The following is a 23,976-nucleotide window of genomic DNA, read 5'->3' as shown; positions in this document are numbered from 1 at the left end:
AAAGCTGCAGCAGAAATAGCTGCCTGGAATTTCCGCTGGAGATAACTGTTCCAGAAGTGTCTGCGGATGTGCAGTGCTGTGTTATTTTTGGCATGGGTTGTATGTATTTTTTTATTTCACTGTCCTGGTAACTCTGACTGCAGAGGACATGTCACCAATAGTATTCGTGGCTTTGCCTGCAGGCAGAGCACAGTGTAAGATGCCTGAGTAGGTGTTCTGTCAGTCTGACTTAAACCCAAAACCATTCTATTCTCTTCTGGCCATCAGAGAAGGGGAAAGAATTATTTGCTTTAGGATTTTGGCTTGTGTTCCATGTGACTGGCTGACAGCAGTGCTGGTCAGTACTGCTAGCCTGTGAGGCTATGGCTGGAATGGGATCAAAGTCCCAGGGTAGACAAAGGGACTGCTTTAGCTGCTTGGACTTGAAGGGAAGATCAGTGTGGGTTTAGTTGTGGCAATTCAGAATGGAAATAAGAGCATTGCTGTGGGGGTGTTTGAAGTTGCTTAAATAAAAGACTTCTGGAACACACGTGAATTGTTATGGGAGTAGTTTTATAAGGCTCGTCAGTGCTGTAACCTCTCTGGAGTTTGCTGGCAAGCTGAAGCAGCCAGGCTGGAGAGCTGTCAGCTGCTCCGCTCATTCCTACAGTTAACTAATGGTGATATTTGGTAGCAGTTTGTATGTAGATGAAGGTCGTGCTGTTGACATGCTTAATCATTCACATCTATTTTTTCCCATGTTCATTTGTCTCTAAAAGGTGCTCATGATCTGAAGTTCAAACTTCTCCAGTGTAAAATTAAAGTTGGTTAAAAAATTCCTGAAGTGCGTTTTTATTGTTTCAGTACCAGGAACCTCAGAGATGTTTTCTTCGACAACATTACATAAAAATAACAATAATAATTGTCTTGGCCAGCTATTAGTGATCCAAAACAATAAAGCTAAGGTAAAAACCTTGTTTAATAGGAGTACGCTTGTAGCACGCTGTTGGAAACAGTGTGGCTTATTATATCCTCTCTTTTTTTCACTCTTTGTCAATCTGTTAAATATCCCAGAACCATTGGTTAGCTCTGGATGTTTCCTACTTAAACTTCTTAAATGATGCGGTTTCATATTCAATAGACTGTCCATATATAAACTGATTCTCTGTACTGCTTTGCTAAAAAGCAGAGGTTAGATTTTCTACCCTGAGGAATTAAGAATAATTTCTGTTCGCTGTTCTGCTTGTATGCTGAATTTTAGGGAACTTCAGAACATCTTGTTTCCTAAAGCCACCAATTCATTAGGAGAATCAATACGCACAATTTCAGCCTTTAGTGGACCCTGGATTTACAGAAAGGTGCTATAAGTCTGGCCATCCCTTTGGTCATTGTTGGTTGCAGTTGTACTGCTATTAGATTTTTGGGTGAGGATGAGGGAAAGTGAGTAAGAAGCCACCGAGTCTCTGGATAATGCTTTTGATATACTATCTGCTGTATACATGCTGTTAAATCCTGAAACAGTTATGATCAAACATAAAGCTAACAACAGTTTGATCAGTAATGGTGTTGATTATTCCATGACCTGCTCTTGTAAATTTCTGTGCTGTGTGTAAGTGGTGAATGTTCATGTTCTCTTCAGCAGAAGTTCATGGTTCTGCATGGGTTTTCTGTTGTTCTAGCCTTAAGTCCAGCACTCTGATTGTTTACTGTTGAAGTTGTCCTGTGCAGAAAATGAAGATTTTATGTACTTGATACTTTTAATCTCATATGGAGATTCTAAACAGTAATATGCGTTTCTCTTGCAAATTCACTCATAAACTTATAACACATACTGTGGACTACTTTGTAATAATTTTTACTGTAATACGTAGAAAACAAAATGGAGAAAGAGTTGTTTATGCTGTAAATTAAAGCTCACAGAGGTCACCCTCTGGGATGGGATGGATTGGGGCGTTATATGTGTAAACTTGGAAACTTTCCAGAATTGTGCTCAGGTGAACCTGTACAAGTTTAGATGTACAGTAAAAATCTACTGCTTTTTTTCTGTTTCATATTTTACATCTGACAAACTGATGGCTTGTTGTGTTTCGTGTTTTTTTTAAGCTCTTTTGCACTGTAATTCTAAGTATGATGTGCTGTTGAAATAGAATCCTTCTTCGAATGTGTAATATTAATGGATGTTTTAATTAAAATACTGGATTGCTTACATGACTGCAAATTATTCCTGGTTACAGAGGGGTGTACTGACAATTAAACTATGAGTAAAGCCCTGGAGCAACCTCTAAAGCAGAATTTTAGTAGAATTAGGCTTGGAATCTGATTTTTCCTCAGTGAAGTTTTCCACGCCTTGCTGGGGTTCTTGAAAAGATTGTAACCTTTTGCAAAGTTTTGAACAAGTAGCTTGCAAAAGAGGAAGAGGCCATTTGAAAAGACACAAACACAAGTTCCTTGAAGAAGAATTGACAGAAAATGAGTGAAAGTAGTTCCTAAAAGTATCATCCCATGTACACACAGAAGTTGATAGCAGAGGAGGAGGTTTTTGATACTGTTTTATTTTTTTATTTAGTCCTTCTGTGCTGCAGCCCTAGTTTATAAGATGGGGAGTAGCAGAACTTCAAGTTTCAATCAATTTAATGGAAATACAAATTCCAGTTCATTGGGTACTTGACTGTTCTTGTAATGAGGTTCATACAAATATCTTGGATATAATCTTCCATTTTAAGTTTGGTTCTCTTTGTCGTGCATCAAAATAGAACAAAAATCCATGAATGGAATACAACTTCTGCAATTTCAGCCAGAAAAACGAACTTACCTTCTTAATGCTGGGGCTAGAAAAAACAAAAACCACTTTCATAAAAGCTTAGTAGGAGGAAGGGGAAGGAAGGGCAGAGGTGGTGTCACTTCTGTATTGAAATGCAACTTTCTCCCTTAAAAAAAAACAACACAAAAGCAAGAAACAAACAAAAAAATTCAAATGAAAAGGAACCATGGAACACAGTTAATGCAGAGATCAGATCTGCGTCAATTTTTAGGTCACAGAGACATAGTGAGGAAAACTCAGCAATCAAAAAAAAATCCATGTTTACTCTAACTGTGAAGTATGAAGAAAACAGCATTGTCTTGTCAGAACTTCTGTGAATTAAGATGCAAATCTGGACTACAGGGTATTAAAACTATTTTTTGTACAGTCTAAGCTTTGGTTTTTAAGTTCTTGGAATATGGGAATAGGTGTTGTCCTGTTTTCCCTTTCCTGTTCTGGGAAACTTTTCTGCTTTAAATGGTGCCAGATCTATTTTTGTGTTTGGTTGTTTTTGTTGTGTTTTTTTTTTCCCATCTGGGCATGAGTACTGAGAACACAAGGAAGGAACGCATTACTTTGTTAGTTGCACGAAGCTGTGGTGAGAGAATGCAAAGTTCTTTGTTTAAAAATATATAAATTTTAAATGAAAAAGAAAAGCTTGTTTCTGTGTAATCCCACAAGGTTACATCTCTCTTAGAAAGGCAGGAAAGTTTTAAGGAGCCAAAGCAGACAAGCAGCTTCCTGCTAATTCCCAGTTCAAGGCTGCATGAAAAAGACACGCATATGCCTCCTGTGCAGGAAGTGCTTTTTACCTCTTTGTAAAACATTCGAGATACGTTGGGAGATCATGGAAAAAGACAAATAAGAGCTGAAGAAAATGGTTTAAGGCGATGGCACTGAAAATCTGTGTCTTTAATTGATCACAAAGATAACGGTGAACTGAATGTTTTAGAAACACTTTTGTTCAGAAAGATGATCAGCTTCTAAATGAAGGAGAATATAGTAGAGTATCTCTGGAAGTTGGATAAATTCAAATGATGTGCATGCAATGCATTTTTGTTTTGGTAATCAAGGAGAGCAGTAGTCTGTCTCTTGATGTATCCTTACAGACTGGTACAGGGGCAGCTGTGAATGGGGTGATAACAGGTCACCAGACAAGATCAAAATCTTCTGAAATCTGCATTACTATTTCCATACTGTACCTGATTATTCTTTTCTTATTCCTCCTTGCTGGGATTCTTGGGATTATGCAGCTGTGCATAATACATTCCAAATTTCTTTCACTAATGGGAGGCCCCAGATTTCCGGATCAGTAATGTATTAAATCATAGAATGTGCTGATGGTGATGAGCAGAAGCTGTCTTTTATTGTATGTGGCAAACAGTGACCTTTCAGCTGTACAAGCACATTTTCCCTTCCTTTAAAATTTTTAGCCTTAAAAGAAATTTTGTGTGTGTACATTATTGGCAGATAATGACTGAACAAAATTCTTATGAAATAAAATGTTTTAACTTTATTTTCTTGCATCCTAAAGCAATAGCACTTACTGCAAGTACTCAGTATGGAATTCATACTAACTGTATAAATTCCAAAAACTTATTTTGTCTATGCTGTTGAATGTGATCTTAGGAAGAAATGAGAGTGAGATACATTTGGTAGAAGAGTTGCAACCTTAAGGAGCTTTCCACTTACGTTGTCCTCTTCCAAGGTATGGGAGTATTTGGGAGGTAAGCTTCTGGAAGTAATGTTCAGGTGTTAATAGTAACAATGCAGGTCAAGCAGTGCTCCTATTGTTTTTTTCCTGAGGTGACTGACACTTACTGACATTGTAATTAAACAGATAAATACTAAATAAGTAGAATGGAATGTCATCTGTATTTCTTCAGAGAACAGAGTAGTGGCAAAGAGTTTTACCATAGTGCCAGTGACGCTCAGCTACCTAGATGTGGGTCACTGCAGTAACTGGGGTAATGAAGACTGACTGTTCAGTTGGTTACGTAGGCAAGTCTTTAGTTCTTCTCCTGATGAGTCAAGGGAGCTACTAAAACTATGAACTGTTGTGCTAAGATTGAGTTTGAAAGAAGAGCTTTTTGTCTGAGTTTACCCACATCTAGGTAAAGACTGCTTATTTTAGATATGAAACATTTAGTATGCATACAAAAACACAGCTGGTTAACTTTCTCATCCATTGTTAGAATCTAGGACTATCTTTTTCCATTTGTTCACATTAGGCCAACCGTTTCCCTCGTTTCTTTGTGTATTTCTCATGCAATAGTAAAATAAAATGGGAAGAATATCTTCTACCACCTTATCCACTTTCCTGAATGTCTCAATCGTTCCTTTCATTTTCACTTCGCCCCTTCTGTCTCAAAACCTGTTGAATTCATTCCTAATGTGTTTTCATGCCTGTAGTCCAGAACTCTGGAATTCTGCCTCATAAGTGGAAGTGGATTTAGTGATTGTACTGAACTCATAGCTGTTTCTTGTCGCATTGCCCTGACCTTCTTTGAATCAAGGACGCTTTGTTTAAAATGGAAGTATTTTTTGCTGTCCTTCAATATTTCAGACTACATGATAGCAGTCATACTGCTGATCGGTAAATGATGATGTGATTTGCAAAACTGAAGGTTTGCTAATCCTGTAGAAGGTCAGGTACGTGCTTTATCTACCTGGACTGTTAAGGTTATTGCTAGCTGAGCTGCTTTGCTTGAAGACTCAGTCTTAGTTTTTAGTACAGCACTATCTTCTCTGAGAGCACTGACTCCACCACACTGGTTATGGAAGACATAGATAGAATGTCTTTCTTAAGATACTGCAGAAATTCAACATGTAATAGAAAATTTCATGGCAGGAGTTGTGACAAAATTGAGTTGGCGGTACTGCAGAAATAGAATTTAAAATACGCAGTACTTTTGGCCATCCTTGCTTTTTTGAGCGGTGACAGGGGAGGGGTTTATATATCCTGTCATGCAGATTAAGATTGATGTCATTCAAAAAGGGTTTTAAGAACATCCCATAGAAAATTAGAAAGGGACTTAGAAGAGGGACAGTTAATAATGCTGCCTTAGTGTGTAGAACTGGTAAAGCTTAATGGCTATAAAATATCTGTGTACATTTTGATTTGCCTTACTTCCGTTGTTCTATTGTTGTTGCTCCACATCACTATTTTAAAAAGAAAGCATTTTACCTTTAAAAACTCTGCCTCCCTGTTGCCACATGGTTCCTGACTATTTTTCTGTGCACTTATCTTTTGTTAAACATCTGAGCATGGAGTGCCTTTTCTTCAGTGTATTTACTGATATTTAAAATAATTATACCAACTAGTTTAAAACTAAACTAGATAAATCTTCATATTGTTTTAATTGAAGATTTGCACAAAATTGTCTGGGGGGGTTTTTGGAAGAGAGCTCAGAAACTTTCCTGTTTACACAGGGGAAAGCAGGAAAGCACACCCTTTCTACCCTCACCACAACATTTCAACCTCAGAGATATTCAGAGTGAGCAGCATCTCATCTCCAGAGACACCACAATCAAAGAAGCCTGGGGCAATGAATGAGGCAAGCATGCCTGAAACTTGGTAGGGAAGGAGGGGGAGCAACAGCAGGGATTAAGAGCTGCCACTTGCTTCCTCCCAAAATGTTTCTCTGAAGAGCAGAGGTGCTCCTTGCTTACTGTCTTTCCACTAAGCTTAGTTGTGTCTCGTAGTTACTGCTGATAGCGGTGGATGACAGAGATGGTCTTTCTGTTGTACAGACTGGGAGCAGTAAGGGTAGCTTTGTTTCTAGTGAATTATCAATTAAACCAAGATTCATGTATGCATGGCTAGCCTTCATGGAATTCTGGGGTTTGCAGATGCTGCTGCCACACAAGCATATGTGAAAGGAGATGCTGCTTCCTGTTTTAAATTTTGGTGGGCACTCAATATTTAATTTCATTAGATTTACTTTAAAAGAATGGAAACTTCAAGAACTTCCTTACCAATAATTACTTTTTATTTTAATTGTCCTTTTCTGACTACAGGATAATGGTATACTGGGGGTGACTGAATATTTGAGAAAATGAAAATCTTCTGTTTTGTTTTTCAGAGAATGCAGAATCGATTGATCTCAAACAGTTTTTTGACCTACATTTCTCACATATATATTATGTGTTCTTTGAAAACTTTGTGACCATTGAAGTAGGTCTGAAACAAAAGGGTGAGTATTTCAAATAGAATGATTTTTTTGGTCTTTGTGCTTCTGTGATCACATGTATTAGGGATGCAGAAATATGTACAAACATTAACATGGTGAATAAAGGTGGTGTAATTAAATACACCTGAGTGGGGATTGAGGTGGGAGAGTTTATTCTCTAATGGCTGGTTTTGCAATTTTGAAAAATGGGAATTCTTCAGATATTAGGCTTTTTGTGTTCTGCAGAATCACTGGAAATTTTACTTCATAAGATGGTGTGTAACTTAATCTCTGCCAGCTGCTGTTGCCATAATAGAAAGTTATGAAATAACTTATAGAAAGTTAATAGAAAGTTATGAAGTGTAGCTGTTATAAACTATAACAAAAGAAAATATTCTTTTTATTTGCAGAAGGATTACAAAATAATTATTGATTTTAGAAGTGCATGTTTTGTTTTGTTCATCTAAGAATCTTCTTCAGCATTATTTAAATTCTGCTTTGCTATCTTCTTAATTGCATCTAGGTCACAAGTCTCAGAGAGAAGAATTAGATTCTATTCTTTTTATTTTTGAGGTAAGATAACTTCAGTATTCCTTAATAAATTTTTGGCTTTGAATTAAGTCCTGTTGAATAGTAACAGTAGCTATCCTTCAGTCCCCTAGAAATATGCTTTATGCTGAACTGCATTCCCTTTTCTTTTGCTTAGAGTTGACTTGAATTTTTGCAGGTAGGCATCATAACTGGAAGAAACATTCTGTGCGTATGTTCCCAAGTTTTTGGTGGTGATGGTTATTACGGCAGCAGAACCAGTTTACATAGATTCCTTTTACATTTTGGTGTTCACAATATCATTACCAAAAGCATTGCGTCACTTACTTAAAATGACTTCGAACCTATCTGAATTAAAGCAGACTGGTTCTAATGAGAGATCGTAGTTTAAAAATGACTTAACATCAAGTTTTTCTTTTTTTGTTTTGATCAAAATTTCTGGTTATGTAATCAGGATTTTTCTTTTTAAGGATATTTTAAATAGAAAGTTGCTGAATGCTGATTATGTGGTTGAACACAGATTCATTTTTGTTGTTGGGTTTTTTGTTTCATTGTGAGGTATATTGCTCCTTGAAACCATAGGGTTAGCTGTATAGGAGAGAGTGAATCTGAAAAGAGCTGTTTGATTTGTTCATTGGTTGTTGCAAAAAGGTTATTAGGTGAGCTGTGCTTTGGAAGCTTAATACAACTGTTGTGAATGAGAGCAACTGAGTCAGATGCTCATCCTGCTTCATTCCCTGTGCTGTAAATAGTAATATTCAGCAAAGAGTCAGTGAAGCTAGGTAAACTGCAGCCACATCTGAAATCTACAGGATGTGCCAGACAGTGTGTTAGAGCCTTTGGGCTTTTTAGCTTTCGGAATGGGATTGTATGGAAAGGACAGTAATGTTTCCAGGGAAAGTAGTATGGAAATTTTCTGAAGTAACCTTTCAGTTTCTGATCTGTGACCTTTGTGAGAGTGCTCTTTAGTCTTTAGTGAATATGATATCTGCAACATAGATCCGTGGGTTCTGTTGTTTTGTTTTTTGGTCTCTTTTTTTTTTTTTGTAGAAAATATTGCAACTCCTTCCAGAAAGGATTCATCAGAGATGGCAATTTCATAGTATTGGTAAGTTACTTTTTGTTTTTTCCTGTTTTATTTTTTAACCTTTATTTTTTTTATCAGTAGCTGTTAGGAGTTTGTGCTACTGATTTCATAAAACTTTGTCCCATAGCAGGGGTTAAGGTCTTGGAACATTATTAAGGTAGAGAAAGGAAAAAATAGATGGGAGGGGGAGAGAAATGAAACAACAAAAACCAAACATAATAAGATACTCTTCTACCTGAGAATTCAGAAACGTAATGGTGGCTGAGAAGGAGCAAAGGCAAGTGGACAGCTGCACTGTAAACTAATTTTCCAATTTTTCATACAGTAATAGATGGAAAAAAAATGGGGAAGATCTATATTTGTCAATGGGTAACTCTGATTTTACTTGTATTAATGATGTAGGAATCATTTGTGTTCAGTGTATACCTTCCCAAAAGTCTTTTAGGAAAGATGATCTATGTCACAAGGAAGCTGTGAGAGGTGATCTTTTTTTTCCTTCTGGCATTGAGAGAGTTGCCTGAAGGTAACAAGCTCACCAAGATTAAAATGGAGGTTGCCAAGGACTTGTTTAAAAGATGCTATCAAGTCTGACCGAGAACTCTGACATCTTTCTTAACAAAGAAATTAAGAAAAAAAAAATTTTTTTCTTTTCAGGGTTGATTTTAAAGAAGCTTCTTCATACTGGAAATTCATTAAAGGTATTGGAAAAAGTTGCATACTATTTGATTTTGTCTTAATTACTTAAAAATAAAAACATAAAGGTGAATTGTAGTAGTGAGAATCAGGTCATGAAGTAATCACTTCTAGTCAATATCTTAATTTCAGTAGAACTGTTGACAGTAGTAATAGGATAGCTATTTTAAGAGTGTGTGCAAGTAGCTGAAGATCAGTTCATTGCTGAGGTTCTGATTGTCTTAGAGAATTACCTAGGTCAAAGACACTAGTGGGTAGTAAAATAACAATGGTTGACCATGTGGTTTTGGTACAGCAGTAAGCAGCTGTGCCACTTCTCTGTAAACCATCTTCAAGCTTTTTGGTCCCGAAGTCCTCTAATGTGAGAGCCAGGAGAAGACTATTCTGGGACTCTACCTCATTACTTGAAGAAGGAATGAAAAAGGGTAGAAGGAGTATAAATATCTAAAGGGTGGATGTCAAGGGGATAGGCCAGGCTCTTTTCAGTGCTGCACAGTGACAGGGCGAGGAACAACAGGCAAAAGCTGGAATGCAGGAAGTTCCATGTGAACATGAGAAGAAAGTTCTTTACTTCGAGGATGACAGCAGTGGAACAAGTTGCCCAGAGAGGTTGTGGAATCTGCTTCTCTGGAGATACTCAAAATCTGCCTGAACACTCCTGTGCAATCTACTTAAGGAAACTTGCTTTTGCAGGGGGTTGGGCTAGATGATCTCCTGAGGTCCCTTCCAACCCCCACAATTATGTGATTCTATGAGTCCTGCTACAGCAAAAAGCTTGTTCTGCTATTACGACTCACAAACATATTTCAAGATCTTACGATATTACTTATTTTCTTAAAAATGGCATCTCACACTATTCAAGCAAGTGAGTAGGTGTATATTGTCTTCTTCCTCTTCTTTCAGGGAAAGCACTGTGAAAGAGATTATGTGGGGCTTACATTTCAACAGGGCCTGCAGATTGCTAGCTTGTCTTTGCTGGTGATTACGCCGTCTGTTCTCATCTTTTCCATCCCCGTCTTTCTCCTCCTCCCTCCAGGATGTACAGAATTGTTTTGGTCCAAGTTAACTTGTTCCCTTGTTCCGTTTTCTCATTTCAGATACGTCGAGAGGGTGTGCGTCTCTTTCTGCTGTGGCTGCAAGCACTTCAGAATAACTGTAGTAAAGAACAACTATGGATGTTTTCTTGCTTAATTCCTGGATTTTCATCACCACAATCTGAATATGGTCCCCGAACACTAGATAATCTCATTAACCCTCCTCTTAATGTTCAAGAAAGTAAGTAATTTGGTAAAATTACTCTTTTTTTTTTCACATAATTGATATGATAATGATCCTGGCTTTACAAACTTCTTACCTTCCCTAATTGATAGAGTGTAGAGAGAGCTTTTTCTTATGATTGTTTTCATGGCAAATTTATCTTCAGCTGTTCACTCCAGCTGTAAGTATCAGTTAATTGTAGCTTTGGGGAAAATTCTTACTTTGTAATTCAGTGCATATACCTTCTGTAGGAATTCAGATTTATCCATGAGTTGGAATTGAGTAGTGTTGCGTGCAAACTGTGTATTCAGAGAAATGTGGATAAGAAGCTAAGCACTTTATTCCTCTGAGCAGAGAGTGCTGTCGCCTTTTTCCCCACCTCCACCTAATGCTTTAGAGCTGACACAAGCATTATTTATAGGAGCAAACAGTGTCTTGTTGGTTGGTAGTTAAATTTACAGAAAGAAAGCTGACTCCAGCTGCTGAATTTCCTGACAGGTTAGCTCTGGAGATGTAAGTTACTTTAAGCCCTGTTTTGAAGTTATCTCATATGCAGACACAAGAAAGAAGGAAAAAATTCAACTGTGTTGGCAGCATAGAATTGCAGGATACAAAGAGTTAAATGCAAGCATCTTACTGCAGAACCAAGAGAAAAATAACACCTATCTAACTTTGCTTTAGAGGCAAAGGATGTATAAAACTAAAACTTTATTTGATGTAACTGATGAGTTGCTAAATGAAGAAAATGTAAATAAAGTGTTGGCATTTATGAAACACAAACACTATGCTCTTCATTATTTGCATAGATTTAGAAATACTGATTATGTCCTTTGGAAAAATCTGGTCTTAACAGGTAAATTCCAAGGTGCATAAAGAGAATTTAATTTTCCTCTGTATTTTTAGTTATGTAAGAAATATTTGAAGATTTATTAGCTAAAGCTTACTGAATTTAATTAATGTGCATTTACTTTGTTTTGCCTGTACTTCTCTGTTTATAGCAGTACATTTCTACTTTCATGACTTGGTAGATATTTTTACGGAAGTCATATAAATGTAGATCTGATTTTTTTAAATCATTATTAATATTCTTTGATAGCTCAAGTGACTATAGAGGAAATCACTCCACTTGTTCCGCCTCAATCTGGAGATAAAGGACAAGAAGACTTAACAAGCTATTTCTTGGAAGCGCTTCTGAAATACATAGTAATTCAGGTATGTTCTGTAGCTTTCAAGCAAATAAACATGAAATAACTAATATCTATTTGTCCAATGGAAAGGGAAAAAAAATACTGTTAGCACTCTATACTGCACACATATATAAAAATAATATTGTTTCATGGAAATAGTGTATAAAGAGAACAATTTCATCTGTCATCTTTCTCTTCTAGAGTTACTTAATTTAAGATATTTTCTTGTTTTTAAGGTTAAGAGTTTAGAATGGAAGAACAAAGAAAACCAGGAAAAGGGATTTTCATTTTTATTCTCAAATTTTAAGAAATATTACTTACCTTCTATCTTCCCAAACATCTGTAAGGAGACCAGCTTATATAACCCTATACTTGGTAAGTCTATACAACTGATAAAGTAATCATTACATTTTTTCCAGCAAAGGACATGGCAAAGCAGTTTCTTGCTTGAGTTATACTAAGGAGAATGTTCTTTATGCTCAGTATTTCTTATGAAAGGAAACATGGCTTCTGTTTCATGGTCTTCAATTATCCGTGCAAGCACTTGATCCCTTCATTAATTTCTGTCAATCTTGACATATTAACACAATTCAGGTAAATTAAATGTAAAACTATTCTTTATATGACTTCTGTTGTTACGCTCAGAAGATGAACTAATTATGTTAAGACAAGAGAAGTTCTGTTGTTTGGTGATGCTGATTTTATCCATACAGAATATGTACAGATAAAGAAACATCTGGATCATACTGTGCTTGTTCAAGAGTTCAGTCAGGGCAAAGTTAGCTGTATTTTTACATCAGCTGTATTTTTGTCATGAGCTTGCATCAGGAGGAGGAAGGTAGGTTTTAACAATCTTTAAAACAGACCTTGCTAGAATGTATCTTTCTATATAAAAACTGGAATTCCAGGTGTTTACTTAGCAACTAGAATTTTGTTTAGAGGTTTTTAGCTCATTCTTAACTAGAATGTTGTTTGCGTATCCTGACTTTGCTATCTCAGGTTTATATTCACACACACATAAATTGTAAGCAAACGAAACAATATGATCTACTCAGGCTTTTAGATACCATTTCATTGCTTGAATAATATGTACGCAGCACCGCTTCTTTTGGCTGTTGATGCAGCATCTCATAAGGATTAATAGTAATCTCTCCAGCCACGATTCCATATTCTAAAATCAAGCTGTGGGGATGCTGAAAAGGTCTTTCTTGCTACCAGTGTATGTGTGGATTATGGCTTTCTGCAGAGATACGTGTTTAAAAACTGGGATGGGTGTTCCCACAAACGGTGGACCTTCTCACACAGGGGAAAAGGAACAGTATAAATCCAGTCATAAGCAATTGTGGAACAAGAATTGTGTGAAGATACTGAAGAGATTCATTGATGAAATAGCTGCAAGTGCTGCTGCTTTGAGGTCTTGGAAGAAGAAATGTGGAAACCTTATTTCTTTCTATGGAGGTCTTGATTGATTCTTCCACAGAAGTACTACTATAGTTCTTTCTTTTCCTGTGAACCATAAACAAGAAACCTGCAAGGCCTTAGGACAATGAGAAAGAAGAAAAAAATTAACACAGATCTCTAAGACTGATGTCAGTGCCTTAAGTTGTGCAAAGTCAGAAGCAGTCTGAGGAAGAGTACAGTAATGGAGACAACAGAAACACTGGTAAGAAATTTTCCTTTCTGAAATTCTTCTCTGGCATTCCTTCCCTCACTCTAATTGAAAACCATCCTCTATTTGCCAGTTCCAAACAAAATTGACAAGTTGTTTAGGCAGAAAACAGCAAAAGCTTGGACACTGAGCATGCTGATAAAAACATGTGCTTTTGTCCTACTAGTTTTATGTTTAATTTAGAAAAAATCATGAGGTTACAAATGAAAACAGTAGTTTTACTAAGCAAGCATTAGTTCTTAGGATTTATTGAAGGTGGTAGATTGAGTAATGATTTTCTTAAGCAAGATTTTCAGATGTGTATCATCTGTTACAGTATGTGTATCATCAGTTACAGTAATGCATATTCAGTTACAAGAAGCTAACGTGCCTCCTCTGAATTCCTTGGAGTCTCATAGGCTTAGAAGAGCAGTACAGTACAAGAGTAGAATTGTTTCAAATGTCTTTTAACATCTGTTCATATTCTGTAAGATGTTCTTTGGAATATGGATTTCAGGGTCATTTTTACTTCCATCAAACCTATCTGTTCCATTTCCAAGCCATTTAGAAGAGCTTATTCATTTACAGATAAACCAGAAAGTAGTCTGTCCCATAGCTCTCTGTGCTCCTCACTGTCTTAAACTGTAAGCATGGTCAAAACTGCAAGGACCACCATTATATGTATATTTTTTTCCCCTGGTCTTTTCATTTTCTGCCCCATACAATGTCCTCTTGAAATAAGCTCACACTACGTTCCCAGAGTAGAGGTAAAAACTAAACAAAATAAAGGAAAAATGAAAAGTTGGGGAAGGGAATATTTTCTTGTATTATTTTAGTCAATTTAGTAAGCTTCTGATTTGCTTTGGTTTTAGGTCTGTGCCCTTACATGAAGCTCTCACAGATACTTTGAAGACTGGCAGAAGTGTGAAAACACAAGAAATAATTGATGGAGAATGCATTTGAGAAACAGCTGCAGAACATGATATAGTAGAGAAGAATACATAGAGAGAGACTTTTCTGGGAAGATACTGTGAAATTACAGGAGACGGTGCGCTGCAAAGACGTGTACTGTTTTTTTCAAAAGGGTGAAACAAGCTGTAAACAACTATCCAGGTGCTGTTACTGCATAGCTAGGATTGTAGCCTTCACCTTCTACTGAATAGTAGATGGCAGAGGACTGACTTTTCTGCGTTGCGCTACCAAAATGCACATCATTTTTTCACAGGCTGTGCAGTAACACATGCTGCAGTGTAAGATGTATAATTTTTTTTAGATGTTCTTAAGTTGCTGCTTTCTGCAAAATGGAAATGGTATACTTTTCTGTATTTGTAGTAAATAAACTTTCTAAGCTGTTTAAAAGTGGTCTGTGTATTTGTAACTTATTCTTACGTGGATGGTATACAAGAGTCATGCAGTTTCCCCTAAAAATAATGTTTCCATTGAAAGTACTGGATTAAATTTTAAAGTATTTTTTGTAAACATTCCTCAGTTAAGTAGTGTTGCATTGAGATTATCACTGGTTTTGTACATGTCTCTTGGAAGGAAATTGAGGTGCGTCAACTTGGATATTCTCAGTGCTGGTGCTGGGTGTTGTCTTATATTAACAGGGAAATTTTTGTCATAGAGTGGCTGTAAACTTCAAACATCTGGAAGTTTATATTTCTATCGTAAGATAATCAGCTATTATCTAGGCAATTATTACATTGCTTCCTTCCTGTACCCCCCCAACGCATTTTTAGATTTTTGTAACATTTTTACTGTAGTTGTGGGTAGCATCTAAGTTGAGTTAGTAAGAAACATCACTACCTTTCTTTTTTCTTTTTTGTTTTTCAATTAGATTCATGATACCAATGGCACTGTCAGCATCTTTGTCACTGCAAGAGTTGAGAACCAGGAGATTTAAAATATTCTGAGTCACTGTGCTGAACATGGGAATTTTATGTTATAAACCCTGAATTAGTCAGAGTTCCTTCAGAGCAGATCTGTAATCCCATGGGGCATCATTCATTGCATTCCTTACAAGCTAGTGGGAGAGTTAGTACTTCTAGAATCAGCTTTCAGCTAAGTCATATGAAGGTGCATGTGCCCTTGCTGTGGCAGCAAAGTCCAGCAAAATTATGTAATAGAAATGTGGTATTAGATAGAGCTGTGAGACTTAAAGGGTTTTCCCTGTTGTATTATTCATCTTTCACCTATTCCAGGACCAACAGTCCATTTTTACTGCAGCTGCTTATAAAATATGATTTGGAATTAAGGCTCTCCTATAACAGCCATGATTAGATGTTAGGATCAGCATCAGTAAACAACTGTTGAGCTTTATTGCTAACTGTATCACTTAACTATGGTTTGCTGCAGACAAACACATATTTTTGGAGTTTCATTAGAAAATATGATGATGCTTTGCTTCTGAACTGCATCTGTTCACCTAGTAAATTTGGTAGTAGGGAGTTAAGTGGCTTACAAGGCTCTTAAGCATCCGTAGGTTTGGTATGAGTCGCAGATATATTGTTGCTTAATAACTTAGCTATAACACTTCTTAAATTTTTTTAAAATGACAACGCTGTCATTATATATGTACATTATTTTCTTGCATAGGATGCATTCTAGTCTAGTTAATGGTTATTTTCCTACGTAAAGCTCACTTGTACTTTTCAGTGCAAGTGTGAAGTTGTTATGCTCTTGGATGAATTTACTGAGGTTTCTCTTTAAATGTTAAATATAACATGTAAATTAAAAATAAGTCTAAAAACACAAAAAGGATGCGAAAGTTTTTAAAATTTAAGCAAGGCTGTAAGCCATACAACAGATGACTTCCAGATGAAAATTAACAGTTTTGGAATAGTAAAAACTTGTTACTGTTATATGTTTTCACTCCAGAAGAAAATTACAGCCTTTTGAATCCTTATGGTCTAGTTTTAGAATTATCTATATTGTGGCCATTTCAGCACGGCTTGGAATGTGCTGTTCAGTAGTGAATATGAAGAAAAAGCATCTCTGAACGTTCACGTGTATCGGTCATAGTTTTATATTTCTTGCATACAGAATCATAGAGTGGCTTCAGTTAAACAGAGCTTTCTCTTTGCATGTATTTTAAAATGTTGTTTTTCCTTACAGATATACCACAGATGAGACCAAAGCCACACTATGTAATGGTTAAGAAAGATGCTGAAACCAATGAGGCAATATATTGCACAAAGGAACCTTTTATTAAGGCTCGTGTTATTGTCATTCGGTGGTTGGTGTCTTTCTGGCTTGAGCCAAAACCCCATACAGGACCTCATATTCCTGGGATTGAAGGTGAAAATGTGCCAAAGAATATTCAGGTAAAGCCAAATACACAACATTTTCTTGTTTTTATGTTTTTCACTTACTAGTATTGCCAGCAGTATACAGTCTTTTGATCATTATAATTAATGAAGAATTGAAAAAGGGAATTTCTAAAAAAAAAAAAAAGAAATTTCTGCTTATGAATTCAGTTTAAAAGGAGTCACTATAGTCCTTTTTTTTTAATCTGCTAAATATTTGTGTTGTAATCAAGTAAAAAGCTTTGAAATACTATAAATTTTATATTTGTTCTTTTTTAAACAGTACAGAGAATTCGTGAAAGAGTATTTCTGTGTGATTTAAATTGTGCCATTCAAATTGTATTACTAAAATGTGCTATGAAATACTCTCTTAATTTTTCTTTCAGAGAGCAGCTGCTAGCATGGCTTCAAGAGAAGACAGCAAAAATGACAAGCAGGATACTGACAAGCAGGATAGAAGTGCAGAGCCAGAACAATCGCATTCTAATACAAGTACTCTAACAGAGAGAGAACCAAGTTCTTCTAGCCTCTGCAGTATTGATGAAGAACATTTAACTGATATTGAAATTGTCCGCAAAGTCTTTTCTTCTAAAAGAAGTAATGTCAATTTTCTAACTGAGATTTTTCGACAGGTAAAAAAAATCTTCCTTAGAATACAAGAGCAATAAAATTACACTATAAGTGATCGTTATGTCATATTTTTTCAAGTGTATTAACTAACTAGAACATTATTTAAATGTACTTTTTTTGGTCATTTTGACTTAAAAATGCTTTTAAAATTAGAAGATATTTCAGAATCTTCACCTCTTATGTAGAATGTCTCTGGGCCCTGCTTTTTCTAATTCTATTACTTTGATAACCAGCTTGAGAGAATTTAGCTTGGACTTTACAGTTTGACAGGAATGTTTTATCTCTTCAGCCCCATAGCTGTTATAACTCACAACCAAACTTAAATATAAGTCTGCAGCTGTTCAAGATCTGTTTTAGCAGCAGTCAAATGACCTTACCTTGTCAATATTCACCAGAAAAGTGAGACAGATGGCTACAGAAGGTAACAGATTCTGTTTGTAACTCTACTGCAACCAGACACATAAGCTGAACATACTCAAGATAGTTTTTTATAGCTGGAAACTTTACTGAACAAATTTAAACTAAGAGTATATTCCAGAATATCAAGTCTTTTTTTTGTAATACGAAGATACATTGTTTTGAGTTCAAACCAAGACAATTAATGGAAGATAGACTTTCTTTATGCCCTATAGCTTAAAGACTTACAGGTGAAAAGGTTTTTCCTAATAGTATTAAAGAAAAATTCCCAACTTTCAGTTGAAATGCAAATAGATTTCTTTAAAGAATAGGAAACTAAACATTAAAAAACTCCAGTATTTCTGGATGAAATTGATATTATTGAATGAGGTGGATGTCAGAAGCTTAACAATATCCAGTGTGTTGAAGAGTTTGGACACATTAATGAAGAAAAAAGCAGTTACTATGTGGAAACTGTCACTCGAAGGTTGACAGTCTGAGACATTGAATGGAGATTCTAAATTAACAGAACTATTAGAACTCCTTCCTTTTTTTTTCCCCACACTTATTTTTAGTGTGATATTCATATGATATATCCATTTCTGGAGAGAGAACATCTTGTTTTTGTCATGTGGGTATGCCTTGAAGGCATGGTCAGTGAGTTTTCAACATTCACACTATAGACTCCATAAAACTATGTGCTAGTATGGTTTATCTGTTTGTTTTTTTCCTAATACTACTAGGTCATTATAGTCTTTGATAAATTTACTTGTGGTTAGTTGAAACCTGACTAATATTAACACTTCCTGATCTCTGACTACTCATTACAGGTACAGCAGTTACATGAAACATCCTGGAGAGGGCAGAAATCAGTCATACACTGACTCAAATACATGATTTTTTAAAACAATAATTCTGAAGTCTTTTCAGTGAATCATTAGTTTTAAAGCTACTACTCTGACTACTCTGAATCTCTTTTAGATGAAAGTAAAATATATGACTATGAGTAATGAATATTGCTTGCATTTTTATTAGAAGTTTAGAACTGATTTAATTCTAGTCTTCCAAGTGCTTTAAATGGAAGGTATTGTAGAAGAAACTTCTACTCATTTGTTTTCCATGCTTTTGATGAGTATTTAGGCTTTAATTTCAGCAGTGCAGACACTGAATAGATCCATCTGTGTAGATTCTCTTGTCTGTCTTTTTTTGCAGAGAAGTTTTCAAGTTTTCTTGATAGAGCATTTTCTTTACGACCTGTTTGCACACTTTCACATTACAGATGAAGAAAGTGAGCAAACATTTAGGCTTGTGAGAAATCTGCTAGTCAAGATCCTACAGTGGTTGTACTTTATTTTCTCTTATCCCTTAGAGCTTGCCTATTATAAAGCAGTGCTTAAGTGAGTTTGAAATTAATCCTAATGCTTCTTTACTTTATACACTTTGCACCTAAAAATGTTCAGCTCTAGATAGCTTCTAGCTTGAAGCCACACCATTTTAGCCATTTTTCAAGTATTGTAACGGGGTTTTGTTGGTTTCTTTGTCTACTCCCAGGCATTTCTGTTGCCAATATGTGAAGCAGCTGCCATGAGGAAAGTGGTAAAGGTGTATCAGGAATGGATTCAGCAAGAAGATAAGCCTTTATTTATGAAAGAATCTGAAGAAGTAATGCAGTGTGCAACTGTAGATTGTGATGAAAATGTTGTAGACCGCAATTCATCAGAGAAAGCAAAAGAAAGAGAAGAGGTGAAATACTGTTGACTGCTATTTCTGCATCTTTTGCACAGCGGGCAGAGGCTGAGACCAAGTGGCTTATTCAACAGATTATATGTGGTTTGGGTTGATGTTAAAGCATCTGTTGGGGGAATGAAGCAACAATAATTAAACAGTGTGTGTATGAGCTACCAATTTGCTCTATTATCTGTAATTTTTTAATGTGTTTAGTTCAATTTTAAAAAGTCATAAAGTTTTATAAACTGGTTTCAAGGTATGGTTTGTATAATAATAACATATGCAAGCTTTCAGCTGAGTACAAGTTGTATACAAATAAGAGTGATGAAAATATCAAGTATTTAACCAGGTACTTGAAAATAATTCCTACAAGCCTTTTAAAACATGATGCTGTCTTTAAGATACGTGTTAAACTTCTGTCTACAATTTATTACTACATACTTTTTCTTTAATGTAAAACAAAAATACCTGTCAAAAAATCAATGTGAACTTTAAGGGCAAAATATTTTTCAGGAAAAAGCTATGAACTCCAGTCATGTTAGGAACTCAAACTGGGCAAGAAATGGCTGTTACCAAGAGACTTTGCATAAAGTATCTGAGATTGATAATGAAGAGCAAAATGTACGAGCTGGAATGCAGTCAGTATTACAGGTATGGAATAGACTTAATATTTAATTTTCATCCTACTAGTAAAACTCATGATGTCAGCACGTAAAGAATGGAATATAGTATTCTTACAAAGGATTCCCATGCTCTTTCAAAGCATCTCTCAATTTTTCTAATTATTTTAGATACAATCAAGAGTTTGGAGGGTTTTTGAAATGCATTTATGATCATGTAAAATACATGCATTTTATGTATAGTATGTACATGTACAAACTCACAAAAGTGTGTGCATGACTTCAACCTTCATAATATTCGTCTATCTGGAAGAAAATTGATTCTAAACGAAACAGATATTCATTTGCTACTCTGTTCTTTCCAATAACAATGTAAATGACCATTCTAATTAAGATTTCTGCAGCTTGAAGGATTTCCTTAAAAAGGATTTCCTATAATGCTATAATTAAATATAAAAATAAACTTTGTAACTGAAATGAATTTTATATTCAAACATAACAATTTAACCTTCTTAATCTTTGCATACAATATGTAGAGTATGTATGAAATGCTACTAAGAGAAGAAAGAACTGTCTCTCAATTTGAATTAATATTTAAGTTTACGTATCTGTGAACGCTTGGGAGATTCTCCATGTTGATGTTTTTTAGACAGAGGATCATTTGAACAGCAAATATCTTTCTTAGCTTGGAAGATTTAAAAGATGCCAGACTCGAGGCATACTACCTCAATACAGTGTCTGAATTTGAGAGGTTTTCAGACCTGGAACCATGTTTGCCTTTTCTGTGAATCAATAATCAAAGACTTTTGTCCACTGAATTTTCTTCCTGTTCCTAGGCTTATTTCTAGGCTCTTAGAGACTTTCATTCTGAAAGCCTTAATTCACTGTCCATTGACATCAGTGCAGAACTGTCATTGACTTTTCAAAACGTTGAATCATTCAGCCTTAAGAAGGCTAGATCACCAGAAATAGTGTATGAGCCGCAAAAGTCTTTGCTAGACATTTTTTTATTCTTTGTAAATATACATTATATTACCATTTTTCATCCCAAGAATGTTACATTAAGCAATAATACACTAAAGAGCACTTGAGAGGACAGAATTATTTTCCATCTTAACAATTAGTGTGTTGGCCAGTAATTATTGGCTTCTGTGAAAAATATGAATGTATTTGGGCCCAACCTCCTTAATATCTCAACTCAAATTGATTAAAAAAAAAAACAACCTGGAAAAAAGTTAAAACAGTTATTTAAGCTCTAATAATATATATGTTTTTTTTTTTTTAATCTTGTTGCTGCTTAATGCTAACATAATATCATTCCACTGCACAAGGAGCAAAATTTAGTCAAAGCAATTCTTAATGCCACTGACTGTTTTTCATTTATTTCTGCGTATTATGAGAATTATATCCTTTTGGCTCTGAGCATACAGATTTGAATTCTGTTAACTCCAGCATGTATTTTGGCAAGCTTCCTAATGTAAATATCTAGGAAGTGGTATTTGTGAATAATCAATCTTGACAGCAGTTAATTGTGGTAGCATTTATTGTTTATATAGGACTATTTCAAGTAGTTTAGCATGTGTTATACTAGTCTGTTGCTGGCTTGCAGGGGAACTTTTATGCTTAAAGAAGCAGTAGACTTCTTTACTGTCACATTTTGTCCATTATATTAAATAATTGGATTGAGTAATTTATTGTACCATATATCTAGGAGAACAAAGATATACAAATGTTTTATAGAAAAAAAGCATTAAAATTAATAAGTCTTGTTTTATTATCAAATCAAACTTACATGTATTTAAATATATACTTCTGAGTGTATATGCAGCCGATTTTGTTAATCATGGATTTTGTCTTTCTTGATTACTATTAGCAGAATTGTTGAAAATATCAAAGTGCTTCAAGCTCATTACGCTTTTTTTTTTAACCTGTAGGTTTTTATAATAAATTCTTCAAACATATTCTTTCTTGAGCCTGCAAATGAAATTAAAACTCTGTTGGATGAACACACTGATATGTGTAAACGGATTCTTAATATCTACCGTCACATGGTAGTTCAAGTTACTATGGACAAGAAGACCTGGTAAAATGCTGTTGTTTTTATCTTAAATTATTATTTCATAAGATAAATGTGAAAGTGTTCTTTGTGGTAAACGCAATAGGATGGTATTGGCTGTGTGAATCAGTTTCTCTAAATCAATAAATACATGAACTGTAACATCACCAGCAACTTGCGATAGGGAAATTGGTGAGCTCCTCTGCTGAAGCCAATAGTCATTGCTAGCTAGTTTGAGACAGCTTAGCCTTAACAAAAAAAGAAATAAGCTGGTGTACATGGACTACTATTAAGTAGCTAGTGATGGCTTGCTTTTTTCCAGGAAGTTTTTCTCATGTATGAGAGTGCTAAGTATGAAGTCATGTATGTAGCTTCACAGTCTGATTTGAAAATAGACAAAAATACTCAGTTAAGTCTGGATAATTATTATAATGGGATGTGGGTTGATCTTCATCTGCAATTAATTTCAGTTTTAAAAGTTTGTGCAAGAGTCCATCTACTATTTAACAGTGTATTCCATTCCAGTGTTTAAGTTGCATAGGAGGAGCCTCTTACCAAGTCATTTGCATTATTTCCTCCTCTCTTTAAATAACTGTCTCTAATGAGGTAGTATATTGCCACCATTCTCTATTGCAAGGAGGCAGTAACAAGGGGATGTCAAATGGCTGATTTATTCCATTTTAACTTGACTTGCATTCAGTCTCTCACTAGTATCTCCTGGGTAAGTACCTTATACATCATGTGAAATTTGTCTCCTCTCATGAGGAAACAAGTAATTACCAATGGAGAATTAGGAAAAGTGACAGAAAACAGATCTCACTGAGTTGCTGTTTTCTTCCTCAGTATCTCATCATTTTAAAAAGTGACTCCAGACTGTGATGACAGAAATTCTACGTTACAAAATAATGAAGCTTTATTTATGATAATGTTACATTGTCAAAACCTGTCATTTATACATTAAAAAAAAAAAAAAAAGACCTTTACCTTACAATTTCATTAATTTCTTTTACAGCAACCAAGTTAGGTTGTTTGCAGTGTATTTGAGAAAATCAAGCTCAGATATTATTTTTAGAACTATCTTGGTATATATAGAAATATAACAAAGTGCTGACTTTAAATTTAATATTGCTTTGCAGGGAACAAATGCTACTTGTGCTGCTCAGAGTTACTGAATCTGTGCTGAAAATACCACCCCAGACTTTCTTGCAGTATCAAGGAAGAAAAAATTCCACTTTAGCAGGAAGACTTGCGGGACCTCTTTTCCAGGCAATTAAACCATAAATTCAATTTAATTAATTCAGTTTAATTTTAACCAAGACACATCAACTACTGTTGACTGATTTGTCATCTTAGGACATTGATTGTCCAGATAATGTGAATGGCGTGGGTTAAGCATTTGGCTACATCTTATACTGTCTAAAATTAATGGCGTTCTAATAATTGTTTTCACATCACAGTGAAATTAAAAAGAAATGCATTTCATTAGTTGAGTTAACTGATAATTTTAGTCCAATTCCGTTGCAGAATAAAATCTTAGCTCAGGTCAGCACAAAGTCTTCCGTGCTATCTTTGCCTATTGAACTGATTTTTGTATTCCTTTTTATATCTATAATAGATGACTTCAAACTTCATATTTGCAAAATGATGTTATGATGCCTTCTCTATAATGTCCTCAGATTCTTTAGAAGGGGAAAAAAAAAAAAAGGACAGTAAAGTTACAAATGTGATGAGAACTAATTGAGAATAGTGTTATAAAACTGTCTGGCAAAACTTGTAAAATATGGTAAGATCTTACAGAAGTTAAATCAGTTGCTCCTATATTTAAATCAAAAGCACATGTTAATTGATTATTCATGAAAAGTCTGTAAG

General features: G+C 35.2%; 1 protein-coding gene across 10 annotated transcripts in view; it reads left to right on the top strand.

Annotated features, from left to right (window-relative positions):
* RALGAPA1 (Ral GTPase activating protein catalytic subunit alpha 1) overlaps positions 1–23,976 on the top strand; it is a 113,773-nt gene that overhangs the window by 5,249 nt on the left and 84,548 nt on the right. For all 10 annotated transcript variants that reach the window (XM_090141327.1, XM_090141332.1, XM_090141326.1 and 7 more), the window contains exons 2-14: positions 6,865–6,975; positions 7,475–7,524; positions 8,551–8,608; positions 9,242–9,285; positions 10,378–10,555; positions 11,634–11,749; positions 11,961–12,099; positions 16,487–16,695; positions 17,064–17,309; positions 19,255–19,446; positions 19,945–20,082; positions 21,986–22,134; positions 23,244–23,373. In XM_090141327.1, the coding sequence (XP_089997453.1) occupies positions 6,865–6,975; positions 7,475–7,524; positions 8,551–8,608; positions 9,242–9,285; positions 10,378–10,555; positions 11,634–11,749; positions 11,961–12,099; positions 16,487–16,695; positions 17,064–17,309; positions 19,255–19,446; positions 19,945–20,082; positions 21,986–22,134; positions 23,244–23,373 (1,760 nt within the window). The remainder of the gene's footprint in view (positions 1–6,864; positions 6,976–7,474; positions 7,525–8,550; positions 8,609–9,241; positions 9,286–10,377; positions 10,556–11,633; positions 11,750–11,960; positions 12,100–16,486; positions 16,696–17,063; positions 17,310–19,254; positions 19,447–19,944; positions 20,083–21,985; positions 22,135–23,243; positions 23,374–23,976) is intronic.

The sequence above is a fragment of the Phasianus colchicus genome, chromosome 5, assembly GCF_987193195.1.
Source record: "Phasianus colchicus chromosome 5, bPhaCol1.hap1.1, whole genome shotgun sequence".
NCBI classification, from domain to species: Eukaryota; Metazoa; Chordata; class Aves; order Galliformes; family Phasianidae; genus Phasianus; species Phasianus colchicus.
Note: the sequence above shows the minus strand (reverse complement) of the source record. Positions and strands in the feature narration are given on the sequence as shown.